This window comes from Microtus ochrogaster, chromosome 2 (assembly GCF_000317375.1).
Source record: "Microtus ochrogaster isolate Prairie Vole_2 chromosome 2, MicOch1.0, whole genome shotgun sequence".
Lineage (NCBI taxonomy): Eukaryota > Metazoa > Chordata > Mammalia > Rodentia > Cricetidae > Microtus > Microtus ochrogaster.
Genome location: NC_022010.1, coordinates 13774183 through 13795958, shown reverse-complemented (window position 1 = coordinate 13795958; position 21776 = coordinate 13774183). Strand labels below are relative to the sequence as shown.

General features: G+C 44.0%; 1 protein-coding gene across 1 annotated transcript in view; it reads left to right on the top strand.

Moving 5' to 3' along the window:
• Kntc1 (kinetochore associated 1) overlaps positions 1-21776 on the top strand; it is a 79188-nt gene that overhangs the window by 49714 nt on the left and 7698 nt on the right. The window contains exons 40-56 of the mRNA XM_013349629.2: positions 398-526; positions 3010-3126; positions 4317-4426; positions 6761-6965; positions 9217-9306; positions 10970-11141; positions 11225-11283; positions 11384-11600; positions 12115-12188; positions 12368-12578; positions 12694-12803; positions 16422-16468; positions 17532-17610; positions 19076-19194; positions 19740-19875; positions 20361-20456; positions 21203-21259. Of these exons, the coding sequence (XP_013205083.1) occupies positions 398-526; positions 3010-3126; positions 4317-4426; positions 6761-6965; positions 9217-9306; positions 10970-11141; positions 11225-11283; positions 11384-11600; positions 12115-12188; positions 12368-12578; positions 12694-12803; positions 16422-16468; positions 17532-17610; positions 19076-19194; positions 19740-19875; positions 20361-20456; positions 21203-21259 (2028 nt within the window). The remainder of the gene's footprint in view (positions 1-397; positions 527-3009; positions 3127-4316; positions 4427-6760; positions 6966-9216; positions 9307-10969; positions 11142-11224; positions 11284-11383; positions 11601-12114; positions 12189-12367; positions 12579-12693; positions 12804-16421; positions 16469-17531; positions 17611-19075; positions 19195-19739; positions 19876-20360; positions 20457-21202; positions 21260-21776) is intronic.

Sequence of the window (21776 nt, the reverse complement as noted above, 5' to 3'; positions counted from 1 at the left end):
TGTAGACCAGGTTGGTCTCGAACTCACAGAGATCCGCCTGCCTCTGCCTCCCAAGTGCTGGGATTACAGGCGTGCGCCACCACCGCCCGGCTCTTCTGATTTCTTGGCTTGCTAAAATGTGGGTTCAGTAACTAAGGAGGCAAAGGAGGGTTCATGGGTGATTTCAGAGACTGACGTCAGCTGGAGGGAGAAAGAAGGCTTCTGTGTCCTGCAGAGCTCACTGAGACGGCTCTCCTTCTATTTCTAGTCCTGGCCAAAGGTGCCTTTAGCAACCGTCTTAGAGCTGCTTCTCTGATACCTCCGGAAAGGCTGCTCTTTCTGGAGGGCTCAGCCCTCAGCGGAGGAGTTGAGCCAAGGGGCCTTCCTTCTGTTTACCCGTGATGCTTTCCTCCTACAGGTGTTTAGCTGTCGCCTGGTGGATCTGGACTTGGCCTTGGCTTACTGCACTCTCTTACCTCAAAAGGATGTGTTTGAGAACCTCTGGAAGCTCATAGATAAAGCGTGGCAGAACTACGACAAAATTCTGGTATGCCCTGAGTATGGAAGCCTGCTCCTGTTGACGTGTTGACGGTTTGGGGGACAAAGTGAAGGACTTTACTAGCAAGTCTCAACTGTTTAGCAGAAATGGTGATCTATCTCATGGTCTTGACCCATTTATGCTTGACTGGTGACACTGTGATAAGCGTTGCTTAAAGAGTTAACATAGCCTCCTTCCTTCCTTTTTTCTTTTTCTTTCTTTATTTTTTCTGAGACGGGGTTTCTCTGTGTAGCCCTGACTGTCCTGGAACTTGATTTGTAGACCAGGCTGGTCTGTAATTAGTGCTGGGTTTAAAGGTGTACCACCACTCCTGGCAATATCTCTTAAAAAACTAAATAATTTAATCTTAAACTAAACACAAACAACAACAGCAAAATAACTATAACTGGGTGTGGTGACATTTGCCTTTAATCCCAGCACTTGAGAGGCCAGCCTGATCTACAGAACATGTTCCAGAATAGCCAAGGATACGCAGAGAAATCCTGTCTTGAAAGACAAAATGAAATATTTAAACCTATATGTGTGGTCAAGCATGGTGATGCACACCTTTGATTCCAGTACTCTTGGATAGCAGAGGCATACAGGCTAGAAAAAAAGGGGACTTGGAGAGATGGCTGAGCAATTCAGAGTACTGGCTGCTCTTCCAATGTACATGGATACTATTTTCCCAGCATCCTCGTGGCAGCTAGCAGCTAACAACTGCCTGTAACTTCAGTCTCAGGGAATTTAAGTGCCTTGGGCACAGATATATATATATATACAGGCAAAACACTCCCATACATAAAATACGGATAAATAAGTCCGTATGTAGGCTGAGAAGATGGCTGTTGGTGAAGCTTGCGGCAAAGTAGAAGGATCTGAGTTTGATCCTCAGAGCACACACTAAAAGAACAAACAAGTGTGATGATGGGCACTTGTAGTTCCAGTGATGGGGCAGGGGTGGGGGCACAAGCAGACAGAACTGGGCGGGTCCTGGGCTTGCTGGCTAGCTCGCCTACTGAGCAAGTTCTAGGTGGGTGACAGAACAGATTCAAGAAAAGTGGGTGGCTCTTGAAGAATGGTAGCCGGGGTTGTCCTCCAGCTCCACACAAACCTTTTGCAGCCTTAGAACGTCACCCTTTTCTCTGAAACCCTGAACCCCAGAGCAAGGCTTTTGTGTAGGATGGGTTTAAAGGCCATATAACTCATCTTGGAGTTATTCTGATTGGTTGGTTTGTTTTTGTTTTTGTTTTTTTAGCTTTAGTTTTGTTTTGTTTTTTGGAAATTTTGTGGTTAACCCAGGTTGACCTAAAAGTATCCTTTTATTGTGAAGGAAGAAGTAGACTAAATTTATGGTCTCATGCAAAAAGCTATGATGCTGTGTAAAAGTAATGACTAAGGGTGAGTCATGTAGCTCAGCTGGGGAGTGCTGACCTAACAAAGTGTGTGCATGCCTGTAGTCACAGCACGTGGGAAGTAAAGGTAAGAGGATCAGAAGTTGAGGGTCCTCAGACACACAGTAAATGGGAGGCTAGTTTGGGCTACCTGAGACCCTGCCTCCAACAAAAGTCTCTGTATGGGGGTGTTGCTGGAGAGAGGACTCAGCAGTTAGAGTAGTTGCTGCTTTTCAGAGGACCAAGTTCAGTTCCCAGCAGCAATGCCATGGCTGTCTTAACTCTAGCTCCAGACGATCTGCAGGCACCTGTACACCTGTGGCACACACTCACATAGACACACACACATAGAGAAAACAGAGGCTGAAAAGGTGGCTCAAGGGTCAAGAGTGCATACCTCTCTTCCGGAACTCAGGAATTCGTTTCCCAGTACCCCACATCGAGCAGCTCACAAGCCCCTGTAACTCCAGCCCAGGGGAATCTGATGCTTGTGGGATCCTTGAACACCGGTACACAGATGCACATACATACAGAGAGACACATAATTTGAAGTAATAATAAAAATCCTGAAGATCACAATAAATCTTTTTTTTTTGGTTTTTTGAGACAGGGTTTCTCTGTGGTTTTGGAGCCTGTCCTGGAACTAGCTCTGTAGACCAGGCTGGTCTCGAACTCACAGAGATCCGCCTGCCTCTGCCTCCCGAGTGCTGGGATTAAAGGCGTGCGCCACCATCGCCCGGCTAATAAATCTTTTAAAAAGGAGTACTGACCACACAAACCAATATGTAGTGGTCTACACTCTTGTCACAGAAAAGTGTATAGGGTTTAGGGAATATGGGAACTCAGGATTGAACCCAGGGTGCACACAAGCTGGGCCATGCCCTCAGCCTTAGGTTATGAGTTTTCTGTTCTTAAACAGAGTCTTATGTGTAGCTTGTCTGTCCTGACACTCTCCAGCCCAGGGTGCTCTTAACCTCTCAACAGTCCTCCCCAGTGCAGGGATTGCACAGGTGCTGCTGGACCTGGCTTTGATTTTCTCCCCTCCTTTCTGAGTTTTAAATAAAATGAATTAGAACTAATACTATTTTAACTTTTTAGGCATTATCTTTAGTGGGCTTTCAGCTGGCAAATCTCTATAAGGATATTGAGACAGGACGTCGGTTCCGTGAAATCAGTATTGATGCTCAGTGGGGTATTCGTCTTGGTAAACTTGGTGTAAGTATTCATGGTGCTTTTATTTAAGCTGTCTTGAAGATTATCTACTCTGAGATTATAAGACAAAGATCTTATTAACCGTAGCTTTGGGGTTTATAAAGAAACGGGTCTTTGGTGTTATTTCTTTTTTGATATTTCCTTTAATAATGATAGAAAAAGCTTGATAATTCTTCCGGCTTAGCTCTCCTTTATAGATGTATGTCTGATACCGACTGACATTTATACTCTCAGACTTACCTGAAGCCTTATATCATCTGTTGTTAGTAGGTTTTTTTTTCCTCTGAGACAGGGTTTCTCTGTGGCTTTGGAGCCTGTCCTGGAACTAGCTAGCTCTTGTAGATCAGGCTGGCCTCGAACCCACAGAGATCCACCTGCCTCTGCCTCCCGAGTCCTGGGGTTAAAGGCGTATAGTAGATTTACGGGCTTAGTTACTAGATTTTTGTTGTTTTCTTTTGAAGGTAGGATTTTGCTGTTCTGCTCAAGGCTTGGGCTTGGTTTAAACAGATCCTCCTGCTCTGCCTCCTGAGTAGCAGGGATTTCAAATGCATGCTGCTGCCCCTTCTTGGCTAAAAATAATATTAAGGAGTAGCAGTGATACATTCTGTCATCCTAGTCCTTGGGAAGCTAAAGCAGGAGGGTGGTGAATTTGAGGCCAGTTTGGGGTATAAAATGAGACATAAAACATTTCATTTGCAAATAGATCATTTATGAGGAAGGCGAACATTGCCAAAATGCTGTGTGTTTTGAAACTTGATTCCTGTGCAGCAGCGGAGCCAGTTCACTAACTAACAGCCAGGCTTCCCGGATGAAGTGGCAAAGATTCCCCAGGGTTCACAGTGGTGGTTGGCTGAACAGCATGGTAAAAATCAAATTTAGGGCTAGCCAGATGGCTCAGTGGGAAAAGGTGCTTACCACCAAGCCCAAGGACCTGAGCTTTTCATCCCTAGAACCGGCATTGTAAGAGAATTATCCTCTGACCTCCGTACACTGGCTCAGTAGGCACACACACATACACACAAACAGGCATGCATGCACACAATAAATAGGTAAATAAACTTAAAAATAAAATTTGGAGGAACTGTAGAAAATGTGTCTTTATAATAATAATTGTAAAGTAAAAAGGCATGTTGTAATGTTGCCCTATTTCTGATACTTTTCAGTGTTTTTCATTTTGTCTTCTTTGTCTCTAGATTTCTTTTCAGTGTGCTTTCAGACAAAATTTCCTCACCAAGAAAGACCTCCTCAAAGCTCTTGTTAATAACACAGACATGGACATAAGCCTCATTCTGGAATATTGCAGGTAATATTTATTTATTTATTTATTTATTTATTTATTTATTTATTTATTTATTTTTGGTTTTTCGAGACAGGGTTTCTCTGTGGCTTTGGAGCCAGGCTGGTCTCGAACTCACAGAGATCCACCTGCCTCTGCCTCCCAAGTGCTGGGATTAAAGGCGTGCGCCACCACCGCCCGGCTGCAGGTAATCTTTAAATGTTGATGTCATCTATGCTGTTGGCTTAGCCAGCTTATAGCCCTCACTTGGTAAGAGAGTAGTCAAGGTTATATTCCTGTAGTCTGTAGACCTGTTTTCTTTTTCTGTGGTGGGCCTGAGCAGACACAAAGCCAGATTGAATTATTTGGCAAGATTTTTTTGTTTTCCTTACACCCAGATGATAATCCAAGCAAGCCTGTGATAAACATACAGAAACTCTGCTCTGAGCTGGTATTGTGTCTCACACCTATATTCCTATACTCAGGCAAGAAAATCACGAGTTCAGGACTAGCCTGAGTTACATAGTGAAACCCTGAATCAAATATACAGATATAGATTTCTGGGTTCCTTCTCCCTGGCAGTCTTGACCCAGCAGGTCTAAACTGAGGAGCCCTGAAATCCTCAGTATTTAATATAGGATTCGTATGTATGACTTCTGTGATGAGAGGAGCGTGGGGATATTCTGAGTCCAGTAATGCCTTCTACCTGTGGGAACCATTGTTAAGGTCATATACAGAACATGAATACACTGGACAAAGTGAGGAGACAAAGATGGGGCGAAGTATGTGAGATGGTCATGGTCGGCCAAATGATAAGTCTGTTTCTCAGATAGTGAAGGTTCTCGCTCCTCTCTCACTTGTGATAGATAAGTGGATTCTGGGGGTTTTATTGTTTGTTTGTTTTTTGATCTAAAATGTCATGTAATCTATAAAAGCTTCACATTTGCTATGTAGCTGAGGTTGGTCTTGAACTCCTGATCATCTTGCCTTCATCTCCAAGTGCTAGGATCATAGATGCATATCATTATGCTAGATCTGAGTCTCTTTGCTTTTGTTTTGGTGCTCGGGATCAAATGCATCTCCTCAAGCACATTGCCCGAACATCCCAATCCCCAATGCCTGAATTACTGATAGCAGCTGCTTAGCATATTCTTTCAACAGCCAAGCATCTAGTCGGTCCCTCCTTCCTTTGGGGACAAGAGTCGTGATCCTGGCTCTCTCTTTGGGGACAAAGAGAGAGCTGCAGTCAAGGACAAAAGCTGCCCAGAGGTCTGCATGGCACTGACTCTAGTTTTAAGAACTTCAAACATTATTGGGGTGTGTCTGCTGTTCTTTACAAAATTGGATCCCAGTGGGCTTTGAGTGCTGCTTCATGTAACTGTTCCCTTTCCTGCAGTTTAAGTAGCCATGGTAATACTAAGTTTGTTTCAGTCATTCAGCAAAGGCCTTGATCATTTGTATTGACAGTGACACTTTGCCCGAGGCAATCCTTGTGAACTAACTCAGATGACTTTTAAATTTTTTCGTTTGGTTCTTGTTGTTCTGGTCCAGACTGGTTTGGAACTCCTTATGTCACTCAAACTGGCCTCCAATTTGTGATCCTACTAAGTCCGCCTCCTAAACAAAGGGATTACAGATGTGAACCACCTTAGCACCAGGCCCAGCTGGCATTTAGAATGTCAGGGGACTTAACTGTGATGGTTCTTTTTGTTTGTTTGTTTTTCAAGACAGGATTTCTCTGTGTAGCTTTGGAGCCTGTCCTGGCTGTACTCTGTAGACTAGGCTGGGCTTGAACTCACAGAGACCTGCCTGCCTCTGCCTCCCGAGTACTGCTGAGGTAAAAGGTGAGCGCCACCACTGACCTGCTTGACTGTGATGGTTCTTAAAGCATTGCTTCATATCTCATTTACTGTGCATGGCAAACTAAAGGATCACTGTCTCATTCTAAGGGTCTGAGGAGGTGTTTCAGTTGTTACTTTCTTTGTCTCTACTGACCAAGGTCTTTTTTTTTTAATTATGTAATTTATTTGTGTGTGTGTATGAAATAGGTCTAGACTAGCCAAGAATTCCCTGTGTGGCTAAGGGTAACCTTGAACTCTTGATCCTGTTAACTACAGCAGGGGCTGGCATTACCAGCTAGACTACATGGTTTGAAAAGACAATAATTAAACCAGACATTGTGATATAGATTACCTCAAACCCCATTCTAGCCGCAGTTTCCAAGACCCCTTTAAAAAAAAAAGGCAGTATTTAGCTTTGATGATGCGTACTCCTTCTGACTATGAGGCTTCCTGAGTGATAGGAGCCCCTGTTTAGCATGCACACCCTGGAGATCAGCCTGTAACTGACCGCTCTTTTCAGCACCTTTCAGCTGGACTCGGATGCAGCCCTTCAGCTGTTCATTGAAACCCTGCTCCACAACACTAACAACCAGAACCAGGGTGGTGCCAGCCCGGAGGCCACAAAGCAGCAGCATTCCAGACTCCTGGCAAAAGCCACTGAAATGATTCCCTTACTGGCAAGCACAAAGGATTTGGTGATCAGTCTTAGTGAGATCCTTTACAAGGTAGGTGAGTGAGGAAGTGGGCACCTCTGGTCGCCCACTCACCTCATCCTTAATTAATTTATTAATCTTTTATGCCAGGCAATGGTGGCGCATGCCTTTAATCCCAGCACTCGGGAGGCAGAGGCAGGCAGATCTCTGTGAGTTCGAGACCAGCCTGGTCTACAAGAACTAGTTCCAGGACAGGCTCCAAAGCTACAGAAAAATTCTGTCTCAACCCCCCCCCCAAAAAAAAGCTATTATTAAAAAAATTGAATCTTTTATAAAGTAAATGAGTGAGGAATTAGGTATCTCTGGTCTGGTCGACCATTCTCCTCATCCTTAACTAACTACATATACTATCAACTGGATATGTTAAGTCCTCAAGTTTTCATCTTTGTTTTAAGATAGGGTCCCACATAGCCCAGGCTAGACTCAGTATGTAACTCAGGATGGTCTTAAATCTGTTGGGGGTGGGGGGAGCATAATTTTAATCCCAGCAATCGGGAGGCAGAGGCAAGCGGATCTCTGTGAGTTCGAGGCTAGCCTGGTCTACAGAGTAAATTCCAGGACAGGCACCAAAGCTACACAGAGAAACCCTATCTTGGGGGGAAAAAATGAAGAAAAAGAAGAAAAACTCTTCAGCCTTCTGGTTCTATCTCAAGTGCTGGGATTATAGGTGTGTGCCACCACATTCTGCTAAATTGTCTGTCTGTCTGTCTGTCTGCCTGCCTGCCTCTGTGTGTGTGCGTACTGGTCGCCCCAGGAGACATAAGTTTACCAGGAACTGGCAACTGTAACTGGTTTAAGCTGCCTGGCATGAGTGCTGGGAAACCAGTACAAAGTGGTTTCTAACCACGGAGTGATCTCTCGAGCCTTCAGTTCTTTATGTTCACACAGCAATCTATTTATTTGATATATGCCCATCCTGTCTTTCTTGCCTTCTTTTCTCCCCTCAAAATAAAGTAGCATTTTTCACCAGAGCTGTTTGGCTTGTTTTCCCTCAATATGTGGCTTTTTGCGATGGTCTCAGGTGGTAGTCTACACTGTCCTGGAACTTGCTGTCACCAGGGGTGACTTTGAACTCCTTCCTCTATTCCCAATTGCTGGGATTACCGAGTATGCCACCATGCTTGGTTTCTCAGTTTTGATTTCATCTTACATTTATTTATTTTGCATCTCTTATGGGGTATGCTCATCACAGCACCTGTGAGGTCAGAGGACAGCTTACACGGAACTGTTTCTACCATGTGGGTCCCAGGGGTTGAACTCAGATTTGGCGACCCTACTCAGATATTTTTAAATAGCAAGCATTCTTTGTCAAAGAATCATATGAGAAAGAAAGTATAGATTCCAAAGGGAAATTTTCTTGTGGGTCCTGCTCTCTGGAGTGGGGCAAATGTTAATAACTTAGTGTAGTGCCATTTCATAGTAAGTATCTGGCCCATTACCTGTCCTGTGTAATATCCACTGCTGGAAGGGACACTGCATTTGACCAGCCTTTCGTGAATAGAAGTTTAGACCATACATTTCAGTATTATCAACAGTTACATTGAGTGAATGTGTGTTTTCCTATTGTGTGTGTGTGTTTTAATGAAATTTTCTACCATTTGGTATTTTTAAGTTAAGAGGTTGTTTGATTGGGAGGTCGGAAGGTAGGTAACAGGAGAAATGAGGTTATCGGACTGTAAGATGAATTTTAATCTTGTAAGTCAGCCGGAAATTATAGACTTGCTCCTAGGTATGATGAACCATCTTCCCACGTTGATAATTATGTACTTTTAGTTGGCATTTAAAAATTAGAAAATGCTGTGTGGGCAGAAAGGACAAGCAAAGAGAATACTTGTCTTTTTATGAGTTTGTGCAGATACCACCCAGTTAACCCTTGTGTCAGGAGAGTGGTTAAGGCTGAGCCCTTCCAGGGCCTCAGACACGAAGGCCCACACTGTAGTTAGGGCATTTCCGAGGTAGCCTTCCTCCCTCATTTCTATCATATGTAGAACAAAGTTGACCATGTGTTTATCCTTTCTGTGTTTTCTCTAAAATAGCACTGCCTTGTACAGGTTGTTAAAGTGTGTTTCGAGACATCTTAGCTGTGGGTGTTAGCCTAGTAAAGGTAGTTTTAGAGGTGAGAGCTGGTCTGTGAAGGGCAGCTGGGGCTTCGGTGCCTGCCGAGCTTGTGTTTGTTATTTGTACCAATGAACATTACCAAATAGAGCGTGCATGAGCGTGGCAGCGTCTTCTCACATTTTGACATATTTCTGCTTTTTCGCAGCTGGACCCATATAATTATGAAATGATTGAAGTTGTACTGAAAGTTATAGAGCAAGCCAATGAAAAGATAACCAGTGTGAACGTTAATCAGGTACAGAAGTATTTTAAACATTGAAAACTCATCTCTGTGCTTTGGTTTATTATGGTGATATTTTAGTATAATTATAATACTAAGAATATGATCTGGGTTCTTTCTGGGTTGTTCTTTGATCTCCCTTTAGATTCTGAACTTAATTTTTAATAGTTTTATATTTTAAATGTAATATATTTAATTGTTTAAGAATTTAGCTGGGCAGTGGTGTGACACACACCTTCAATCCCAGCACTCATGAGGCAGAGGCAGGTGGATTTCTATGAGTTCAACACCAGCCTGGTCTACAAAGTGAGTTCCAGGACAGCCAGAGTTGTTATACAGAGAAACCCTATCTTGAAAACGAAAAAGAAAAGAAAAGAAAGAAAGAAAAGATTTCATACATGAATACAGTGTATTTTGATCATATTTACCCCTGGTCCTCTACCAACTTATCCCTAAAACAACCCCTAGTTTTCTTTAATTCATTTATTATTTTTACTAATGATTTTTGCTTTTTCCATTTTTAAAAAACATTAAGTGTGTGTGTGTGTATACACATGCACACATGTGCACGCAGTCATGTCTGTGTGTGACTGTGGTGTGCCAGTACCATGCACACCACATGGAGTCAAAGGGAGTCACCGCTCCCCTTTAACCTTGCATGGGTTTGGAGGATCAAACTCAGGCTGTCAGACTTGCACGGCAAGTACTGCTGAGACATCTTCCCCGCCCATGGAACAAGATCTCATATAACTCAAGCCATTTTCCTTCCTTCCTTACTATTTATTTATTTATTATGTATACAATATTCTGTCTGTGTGTATGTCTGCTGGCAAGAAGAGGGCACCAGACCTCATTACAGATGGTTGTGAGCTACCATGTGGTTGCAGGGAATTGAACTCAGGACCTTTGGAAGAGCAGGCAATGCTCTTAACCACTGAGCCATCTCTCCAGCCCCCCCTTCCTTACTTTTTCAAGACAAGGTTTCTCTGTGTAGCCCCAACAGTCCTGGAATTTACTGTATAGACCAGATGGCCTCAGACTCACAGAGATCCACCTGCCTCTGCCCCCAAAGTGCTGGGATTAAAGGTGTGCACCATTACCTTCCTGGCTTGCAATTTTCAAACTCATTATGTAGCCAAGTTTGAACTTGAATTTCCTGGTCTTCCATCTCTACCTCCCCAGTACTGGGATTACAGGCACTTTCTACCTGGCTGGTCACTTTCTATCTACTATATGGGTGGAAGATTTTTAGAGTTAGCTTGGGAAACATAATAGAATCCACCTCAAAAAATAAGTTGAGTAATTAAGAATGAAAACTTTCAACTTCAATGTTTTTTGATTTCTGCCCCAAATTATTTGAAGAATTTGTCCAAAACTGCCCAAGTCTTGTTCTCTGAGCCAGATGGTACCCTCAGTTCCTCTGAATATGATGTCTCTAATGTTTATGTAACATGCTTCAGGAGACAACAATACAAGGAAAATTAGAAATGTACTTTGTTCTGATTGTGTGTGTATTCAGACATATACGTGTGCCACCACGTATATGTGTCAGGTCAGGTCGACAGGCATGGTGACAAGTGCCACTGAGCCTAGAAAATCCTGCGAGGACTTGGCAGTGCACGTGGTGCAGATGTTACCAGACAGGGTGACCCTTACAGATCCCTTGCTCATTTTACAGGCTCTGAATCTTCTGAGACACTTGAAGTCATACAAAAGAATCTCCCCCCCAGTGGACCTCGAGTACCAGTACATGCTGGAGCACGTGATAACTCTACCGCCGGCTGCCCAGGCTAGACTGCCTTTTCACCTAATATTATTTGGCACAGCGCAGAACTTCTGGAAAATTCTCTGTATGTTCATTAACTACTTAGGAGTTTTACTAAATATCCAACTAATTTTTTTCTCACGTGTCATGTCCTCCTTCCCTTTCCAGCCTCAGAGCTCAGTGAAGAGTCACTTCCAACTCTGCTCTTGATTTCTAAGCTAATGAAGGTAATGGGTGGAGCCTCGGAGGACCTTGTCTCTCCCCCTGAGCCTGGCCAGGGGGCTTGCACTGCTTGCCACCTCACCATTACTCTCCTCTCTCCTGAAGTTCTCCCTAGATACTCTCTACATGTCTACCGCCAAACACGTTTTTGAAAAAAAACTGAAACCAAAGCTCCTAAAGTTGGCACAAGCCAAATCATCAGCCCTGATGAACAAAGAAGTGGACAGGCTCACGCAGACCATCGAGTCGTACCTCCTGTCCATAGTCAACCCGGAGTGGGCTGTTGCCATCGCCATCAGTCTCACCCAGGAAGTCCCAGAAGGTGCAAAAGCCCGCTTGTAGGCCTTGTGGTGTTCCCTGATAGCCTGGGTTTCTGGTTTGTCCTTTCTTGCAGTGCCGGGGATCTATCTGTCCAGGGTTTTGTACGTGCGAGGCAAGTGTTCTGCCTGTCATTGTTCTCATTTACCAGTCTTCATCAGCTAGGAACTGACAGGAAGGTCCTGTTCTTCGCCAGTGTTTGAAGAGTTTGTCAGGAGATGCCCAAACCTTTTCCTATGAAAAACAACATCTCTCAGGCCCATTTCTAGCTTGTTTGAAAAGCTTTGAAAAGGCAGTGTGGGTGGTTTTATATAGAAAACTCAGTAAGGAACTGGGAATGGACTGGAGCTGAGGAAGGATCTGTAGCTTTTGATTTTCTCTTTTGTATCCTGCAGTTCCGTTTCCCTCTTCTGTTTTTATTGGGTGTTCACTTATAATTTTAAAGTTTTTGCTGCTTTGTCACATGTGTTGTCTGTCTTTGAGGATTTAGATTTGCTCACAAACCTTTGTCCTTCCAGGCCCCTTCAAGATGACTAGTTTGAAATTCTGTCTGTATTTGGCTGAAAGATGGCTACAAAACATCCCATCTCAGGTGAGTCTGAACCATGGTTGCTTAGCAACTGTCTTATCCCCACCCCTTACCCCAATGCCTAGAGAGGAGAAGAGAGCCTACAGTTGCCAATGATGGATGCACGGGGGTGCAGCTGGAGCAGGGAGGGCCCGCGGTCACTAAAGACGGAGTGTCACCTCTCCCTTTGGAACTTTTTAAAGGATGAGACATGTGAGAAGGCCCAAGCCTTTCAGAAGAAGCTTTATCTCCAGTTCCGGCGCTCGGGAACTGAAGCCGTGCTAATAGCCCACAAGTTGAATGTTCCAGAATATCTGAGGGTGGTAGGAAAGCCAGCACACCTCATCGTGAGCCTCTATGAACATCCCAGCATCAGTGAAAGACTTCGCACTTCATCTGGCAAAGATTATCCTGGTGGGACAAAGCTTCGTTCTTTTGTTCCAGGAAAGAGCTGCTGTTCTGATTCCCAGTTGTTGCATGCAAAAGCCTGAGTTTTCACTTTTGTACTTTTTTATCTTGATGATCTTAGATATTCATGCAGCAGCTAAAGAAATAGCCGAAGTCAATGAAATTAATTTGGAGAAAATTTGGGACATGTTGTTGGAGAAATGGTTGTGTCCCTCAACAATGCCTGGAGAGGTGAGTGCCTGCTCACAGCCCAAGTATGTGGTTCCGCAGGAGCTGAGTTTGTGTTCACAGGATAAGGCCTCCAGAGAGGACACAGACTGACTGACCCTCTCCCTCCCTTCAAGACACTCACTTTACACCTCAGGCTGGCCTAGCAGCATTGTTATTCTAACACCTCAGCTCCTAAGTGCTGAGATTATAGGCCTGCACCCCCACACCTGACTCTGACTCCTCAAAGGTCAGCACTGGGTCAGTTTGTTTTCCTTTCCCTTACTCTAGCTATGCTCACAACTTCACACATATTCTTAGATGGAAAAGGACGCCTGTTTTTGTATTGGATTCATGTGATTTTTATTTTTGGAATAATTTAAAATGCAACAGGAAAGTTTAAGAACAGTGCAGAAATATTCCTGTATACTGTTTACTCAAATTCATTGGTTTAACATCTCTGTATTTACTTCCTCCTCTGCTTCTCTCTCTTGTAGCCCTTTTGTACCCATTCCCTCCATTGGAGAGTATATTATATGCCATGTCCCTTCGCCCCTTAGTATTTAAGTGCATATTCCCTAAGAGTAAGGATTTACATAACTACTGTAGCTTTAATTTAAAAAAAAATAAAACAAAACAGAAAAGTCACAGCACTTGGGAGGAGAAGGTGAAAAGATCATTGCAGCTGTAAGGCCAGCCCTGTCTGCACAGCAAAGTTAGTCTAACCAGGGCTACCTACTAAAGAGCCTGTTTCAAAAGTAAAAATCAGAGGATTAAATATTGAAATAATGCTCAAGTTTACTCTCTATCTTACAGTTTAATCAGTAATGTTCAAGATCTAGTTCTCCGCTGTGTTCAAAATCCAGAGTCTGCACTGATCCCCTCTGTTGTTAGTCTAAAACTTTCCCACAACTCCCTGGGCTCTTATGGCATTGACAAGTTTTGTTTGGTTGTTTGGATTTTTTTCTTTTCTTTCTTTCTTTCTTTCTTTTTCTTTTTTATTTCTTCTTTCTTTCTTTGGTTTTTGGTTTGATTTTGTTTTTCAAGACAGGGTTTCTTAGTCAGTACCTATGGAATCTGTCCTGGAACTCACTCTGTAGACCAGGCTGGCCTCGAACTCACAGAAATCTGCCTGTCTCTGCCTCCCAGGTGATTTTGTTTGTTTTTATAATATTTCTATTGTATGTACTGATGTGAGGTGAGGACACCCTGTGTGAGTCAGCTCACTCCTTCCGAGAGTAGAACTAGACTCAGCTCATGACACTTGGGGGCAGCCCCCTTTCCCTGCTGGCCCATTTGCCGCTCATGACACTTGGTGGCAGCCCCCTTTCCCTGCTGGCCCATTTGCCGTCTGACACTGGCAGTGTGGGAGGGTGCTGGCTAGTTCTTTTAAACTGCCCTCCCATTTTGGTTTACCTAATATTTCCTAAGATAGAATTCAAATTTTAGCTAGGTGTGGTGGTGCATGCCATTAACCTCAACACTCAGGAGGCAGCGGCAGGGTCAGGCCGAGTTGGAGCCTCACATGCTCTGCATAGCAAGTTCCAAGCCAGCCAGCGCTACGTAGCAAGACCTTGCCTCAGAATAAGTAATCATCAAACTCAAATTCTTTGTTTGAGTATCATGCTGCATAAATGATGTTGATATATGATATTTGGAAGAACATATCTGTTTGGTCCTTATAGGTAGTATTAATTTACTTGTGTGTGTGTGTGGTGTGTGTGTATTATTTATACGTACATGTGCTATAGCACACACATGGAGGTCAGGCCAACTTTGTGGAGTCAGTTCTGTCCTCTCTTTACAGGTTATATTAATTTAGATGCACATCTCGGCTAAGTTGTCCCTTTCTCTAATACATCCTGTTCTTCCCTTTGGAGCTATTAGGGGAAATATTTTGAGATAGTACAGCATAATAAAATTATCTACAAAAAAAATTCTCCCCGTCCCTCATCTCCCCAACCCCACATGTTAGCTTTGCCGCTGTTGATGAGTTTTGACATGTTTCGCTGTGGTGGTGCATTAACAGTCTGAAGAACGCAGGCTAACGCTGGAGTTTCTCAGTGCTCTAACGTAGGCTGTGCGCTTTAGTCACCCTGGATAGATGATGAGTTCTTTACAGCAGAAGCGGCACATGGTTTTTGGTTTGGGTTTTTGTTTTTTAAAAATAGTATAATTGGCTCTAACATTTGTGGAAGGATTTAACAATCTCAATCCAGCTTTTTCAATAGTTTCTCTGAGTTTTCAGGTAGAACTTAATAAGTTGATTCTATGATTCCTGTGCTTATGTAGAAAGATAGTATTCTTGAAATGTATTTGTAAAAAAAATGGTATAACTAATACAAAATTAAGTATTATTTTTAGTGGTTTGTTTCAGTTGGGGTGCTAATCTGTTGCCCAAACTAGTTTCAACTCCCAGCCAAAAGCAGTTCTGCTGCAGTCTCCCAAATAGCTGTGACTAACTGCAGCTGGGCAGCTTCTATTTTTTGTTTGTTTGTTTGGTTGGTTGTTTGGTTGGTTGGTTGGTTGGTTGGTTGGTTGGTTGGTTGGTTGGTTGGTTGGTTGGTTTTTTGAGTCCTGACAAATATATGTTAATCTGGCAAATGACTCATTTAAATTCTGTGGAGTAGCTCAGTGATAGAGCCCTTGCTCTCTTGCTTGACTGAGGCCCTGGGCACTGGGAAACTGAGCGTGGGAAGAGCCAGCCTAGGCTACACAGTGAGACTCTGTTTCAAAAACAAAACAAACATCATACAAATCTCATGACCCTTTTTTATTTGTTTTATAGGCTGTGGGGCCTGAAACTTAAACTTGCTGTATAGACCAGAGTCTTTCCTTGAACTCAGAGATTCACCTGCCTGTGTTCCTCAGTGTTAGGATTAAGGGCATATTTTACTATGCCTGGCTTTGTTCCTTTTAAAATTTATCCAACAAATGCCACCTCCACTAGGACCCAAATGTTTGTTAACCTAAGGCCATGTGTGTGCTTGGATTTGGACTTAGACCTTAAAAGTACTCAGAATATGCCAGGCGTTGGTGGCATACGCCTTTAATCCCAGCACTTGGGAGGCAGAGGCAGATGGATCTCTGTGAGTTCGAGGCCAGCCTGGTCTACAAGAGCAAGTTCCAGGACAGGCTCCAAAGCTACAGAGAAACCCTGTCTCTGAAAACAAAACAAACAAACAAAAGCAAAAGTATTCAGAATATATTTATTGTGTGAATGAATGAGCATGGAGCCTTCATTTAAGCAAAAGTCATCATTAACCAATTAATCATAGTTATTTCCTCCACATAAATTTAGTTTTGTTTTTGCTTGTAAATCATTTTATTGTTTTATGTGTATGAATGTTTTGCTTGTATGCATGTCCGTGTACCACATGCATGCCCGATGCCTGCTAAAGTCAGAGGAGGGTGGCAGGTCCCTTGGAACTGGAGTTACAGACAGTTGTGAGCTACCCACCATGCTGGGAATCAAACCTGGGCCCTCTGCAAGAGCAACAAGTGTGCTCTTAACTCTCTATTCCTATAAACATAGTTTTGTAATTTGTGGGATTCTGATAGCTATATTGTGCTAAGATGAAGTTTGTGTATCCATAACCTGCAGCCTTTAACTTTAACTTCTATTCATCTCTGTTTTCAAAGAAAGCATCAGAGTTCTTTGGCCTGGAAGAAGATGAAGCGCTGCACAGGTATGCTTTCCTTCCAATGTGACCTACTCCTTGACACCCAGTAGGGGTCTTATTAGAAAAAGAGATTTACAAGTTAGATTTGGAAAGACTTCTTCCTGTAACTTGTATCGGAGTCTCCACAGGCTGGGGAGGGAGTCAATAGCCAAGATTGAGGTTTTGAATCCTCTGTGAATGTTCAAGGACTTCAGCAGAGATTATTCCAAGCATAGAAAAACTCTACACCGCCCGGCTACTTTGCTTAGTCTTTTAAGGATAGGTGTACCTTTGTCCAACTCAGATGCAGCCTCTGGCCTGTCTAATGAAGCAATTATGTGGAAAGCCCTAGTAGCAAGTCTAACAGTACTAGTAGGAATCTCTAGAGCTCACCTGTGAGACCAGAGCTTCCGTCTTTTCCCCCTGAGAGCTCCCTCTCTTCCAGCCTGTCTACTCCCTCTGGACCTTCCTAGGAGTGGCCTGCCAGCCCTGTACTAGAGTTCTTGTGTCTTGTACAAGGACCTCCTGTGTACTAGAGAAGCAATTTCCTGTGTGTGACACTCCCTGTGCCACAAGCTGTAGTTCGTGTCAGTTTGATCAATAACTCTGGAAGGCTGACTGGTTATGTTAAAGAGAGTTCTTTCAAGCCAGCGTTTGTTCCCTACGTTATCCTTGCAGCTGTGAAGACTATCAAGAGAAAGCCAAACATCCGTACTGGGGACATGACTCATTGATTAAGAACACTGCTTGCTCTCCTAGTGGACCTGAGTTTCTTCCCAGCACCCACATGACAGCTCATAACTGTCTGTAACTCCAATGCCCGGGGATCTGATGCCCTCTTCCGGCCTCTGCAGGCACCAGGCACACACACATGGTGCACAGACACACATGTAGGGAAAGCAGTCACACACACAAAATAAACAACAATTTAAAATAAAAAAGTTGAAGCACCTTTGGAAGTAAACAAAACTGGTGTTGGCCCGTGTCCTGTCTGGTGTCTGGGATGTTGCCATTTACTGTGCAGAAGCGCAGCTCTGTTGTGTTGGCAGTCTACCTCGAAGTTTATAAATGTCTTTTTTTTTTTCCCCAGAGTCGTCTATCTCCTGCAGTCTCGTCCGATTGATTATAGTTCAAGAATGCTCTTTGTATTTGCCACCTCAGCTACAAGTGTAAGCTCTAGAAACTTAATCAGAACACGTGCACATCTTAGCTTGGCATTTTCTCCCTGTGTGTTTTTTCACACTCGGTTTCATAAACACAATCCAGATAGGGCTCCCTACATACTTATCAGGCTGGGTCATTTGATGAGCAGGGATCAGTGCACACATCACACTCCACTTAGTGCCATGGGTGCAGTGTCTGCTCTGCGGGCCATGATGCCCCTGTTGGTAGCTCTCACGGTGCACTTTTTTCTGTTGTTCACGGTTATTAACTCCCTGATCAGTCAGCATTCCTGCTTCCAGGGGACTGTACGAACTTGTCTCCGTGCCCCGCATGACCTGCTCAGACTCTGGTCACCCACTAGCCTCTCCCTGTGCTAAACTTCAGTCTCCCTGAAGGGGACACAGTCTCCTTAATGCTGAAATAGCAAGTATGGGCTCCTCTTGCGAGGCAGCTAGAGCAGAGAGAGGAGGGGTGAGGAACCACGGGGCACATGGTTCTCAGATGGACAGGAGGAAAATCTGAGGTGCTGGATGTCGGCTCATGGCAGTCCTTACAAGAGAGTCTGTCCTTTGGTCATTCTTTAAGTGCAGCTTGTGTCCATTAGCCAGTTAGCTGAGGCTCCGCAGGGAGCTGCTTTCCTCCTGATGCGCTGTCTGTAGGTGAACTGTCCGCTTTGCCTAGAGTGTATTCAGAGGGGAGTTTATCGACTTGATACATATAAGAGCTGAGGAATTAAGAAAATTGTTATCAAGGGCTGGGTGGTGGTGGTACACACCTTTAATCCCAACACTCAGGAGGCAGGGGCAGATCTCAGAGTTAGAGGTCAGCCTGGCCTGCAGAGCTAGTCCCAGGACAACTATGATTACACAGAGAAATCCTGTTTCTTAATACAAAACAAACGAACAAACAAAATAACAGAAAATCATTTCAAGGGAAGTCCTCTTTGGCTTCCAGTGCTGGCAGTGGCTCCAAGCAGCTGGGGGTCACTGCCTTGATCTGCCTGCAGAAGTAGCCACTACTTCACTGGTACAAATAGCAACAATTTGTAAAAGGCAAAGAACAAAGAGCCCTCTTAATATTTTGTACCTTTGCCTCCTGAAAGAGTCTCAGGAGTTCTCTCCAGGGGTCATGTTGAACTACTCTATTCTCTGCACAGTTAAGAGCAGAGATAATTGAGTTCAAGAAAAGTGGAAAACTATGCAGGGCGGTGGTGGCGCACGCCTTTAATCCCAGCACTTGGGAGGCAGAGGCAGGCGGATCTCTGTGAGTTCGATGTCAGCCTGATCTACAATAGCTAGTTCCAGGACAGGCTCCAAAGCTACAGAGAAACCCTATCTCGAAAAACCAAAAAGAAAAGAAAAGTGGAAAACTAACCAAGGGAAGGGATGTTTTCATTACCTAAGTTGAAGTCTTTTGCCTGACCTTGGCTGCAGATTACAGCTCAACTCCCCAAACCTCTTGGTTTTACAGACACTGGGCATGCGCCAGTTAACCTTTGCCCACAAGACACGAGCTCTTCAGTGTCTCCTCTATTTGGCTGACAAGGAAATGATAGAATCTCTCTTCAAAAAGCCCATTGAAGAAATGAAGTAAGTAGAACTAATTTATTCTAATAGAAAGAAGCAGCCAGGTTGTGGTGCACACCTTTAATCCCAGTGCTAGGAGACAGATGGGTGGATCTTTGTGAGTTCAAGGCCAGCTGGGTTTACAGAGCAAGATCCAGGACAGCCAGGACTCTAATATAGAGAAATTTTGTTTTGGGAAACAAAAGAAAGGAAGGAAGAATGAAACAAACAAACAGATTTTATTTTTTCTATTTATATCTGACCGATAGCTTCTGAGCCTTGATTGAAGGAATGGCTGCTTCCTAGTTGCTCTATAAATGCAATCCCATTACCTTGATTCCTGATATTTTGGCAAAGGGGAAACAGGCATATGAGAACTTCTTGTCTTCATCGTTTCTCCAGAGACTGGATGTTCTCTTGTTCAAATGATTTCTATCTATACTTTACCCTATGAAGATATCTGGAAGCCTAAATGAACAAGATTACCTCCTGTGGCCCTGTGGTAGCTTTGGTTTTAGATATAAATGTGAACCATAAGAATGATACTTAGAAACACCTCTGTTTTCTAGATCCTATCTGAAATGTATAACTTTCCTGGCATCATTTGAGACGTTGAATATTCCCATCACATATGAACTATTTTGCAACAGTCCCAAAGAAGGAATGATTAAGGGCTTGTGGAAGAACCACAGCCACGAACCTATGGTACGTAGACTCACCACGCATGGCCAGGCATGGCACTCCTTTCCTTAACTATGCAGTGCGAGTCGCTCAGTCACCTACCTTTGCCCCCAGAGGTCTAATGCCCTAGACCTTGCCTGCATTTGCAGCCTGCAGTTTGGAACGATAAGGCAATTTGGAAGGCCCTTTCCAACCTTAGAGTACACGGGCTAGTTACCCTGTAAGCAAGAAAGAGCACTTGTACTTCCTTTCAAGGCCCGCCCTGTAGGAGGGCTGCCATTCTTTCCAGCCAAATCGCCTTACTGTTGCAGCTGGAACTGGGACAGGAATGAGGCCAGCTGTTCTTGGTTAGAAGCAGGAAAGGGAAGGAAATGGAGTCCCTCACTGAGATTAGGCGTTAGACATTTGTGGGGTATGCCCATGTGTTTCATGAATAAAGGTACTCTTCCATTACCGGTATCTTAAAGCAGTGTAATTTTGTTGTTTTCTTGTGGTGTTTTGGCTTTTAGGCAGTACGATTAGTAGCAGAGCTTTGTTTAGAATACAAAATCTATGACCTACAACTTTGGAATGGACTCTTGCAGAAGCTTCTTGGCTTCAACATGGTAAGTAAGACTCGGGGCTTCCTGAAGCACAACATCCCCCACATGTGTTGAACCAGCACCGGGTATTGATGTATGCTGCAAGCCTTTGCTCTTGAGCCTGCCAGACTCAAGGACTGGTAGAGAAAGTTAAGCTCAAAATGGCCTTGGGGGCCGGGCGGTGGTGGCGCACGCCTTTAATCCCAGCACTTGGGAGGCAGAGGCAGGCGGATCTCTGTGAGTTCAAGACCAGCCTGGTCTACAAGAGCTAGTTCCAGGATAGGCTCCAAAACCACAGAGAAACCCTGTCTCGAAAAACCAAAAAAAAAAAAAAAAAATGGCTTTGGGGGGTTGAGAATGCTCCTCGGGACTGCTTCACAAGCAGTGCGAAAGCGTGGGCTCCATAGCAGTGTTGTAAGAAACCCAGCGCTCAGGCAGGAAGGCGCGGGAGTCAGAGGTGTGGGGCTGTGGTTTGAGCCATTCTGTGCTACATGAGACCTTGTCTCAGAAAGAAAAGGGGGGAAATGTGCATAGTTGGCAGATGTGCTGGTACACTGTGGTCCCAGTACTGTTGTGCACAGTTGCCAGATGTGCTGGTACACTGCAGTCCCAGCACTGTTGTGGTTGCCCAGGAATTGAAGGCCAGCCTGGGCTGTAGAGTGAAGCCCTATCTCAATTTTTTTTTTTAAATGTCTAATATTTTGTGTTGAGGTGTTGAAATTTAGCATTTTGGTAATCTTAAAATTCTTAAATTTTCTTCTCTTTTACAGATTCCTTACCTGAGAAAAGTTTTATCTTCCATTTCTAGTGTCCATTCATTATGGCAGGTGTGTGCTTTTCCTTTGAGGGACATTTCACTGAGTTTAATCTCTGTGCTCCGTAGTTTCTGGGCACCTTGTGCTGAGCCGTCAGCTTCGTAGTAAAGAACAGAGCAGATAAGCCTAGGATGGCATCCCAGCATCCTCCGCTGCCATCTTGCCTTCTGAGTCCCAGGCTTCGTGAGCCATTTGGTTCTGCTCCAGCCTTTGTCATAGAGCTGTTATTTTATATCCACTGGACCACCCTCTCAGAGACCTGGGATCACAGAGTGCTTATCTATCTCAGTCCACACTGGAACACGCTCTCAGAGACCTAAAGATCTTTAAAGTTGAGGCTTCATCCATTCTTTTTCAATCTCATGAGTTGTGCACCTACATAATCAGTGTACAGAAGTAGATCATTTAGGGGCTGGAGAGTTGTCTCGGTGGTGTGTAGTAATAGGAGCGGCGGGCTGCGTCCTGGCACCCGGCCGCCCACATGGCTAGCTCTACCCGAAATAATTACACGGACACTGTGTTCATTTAA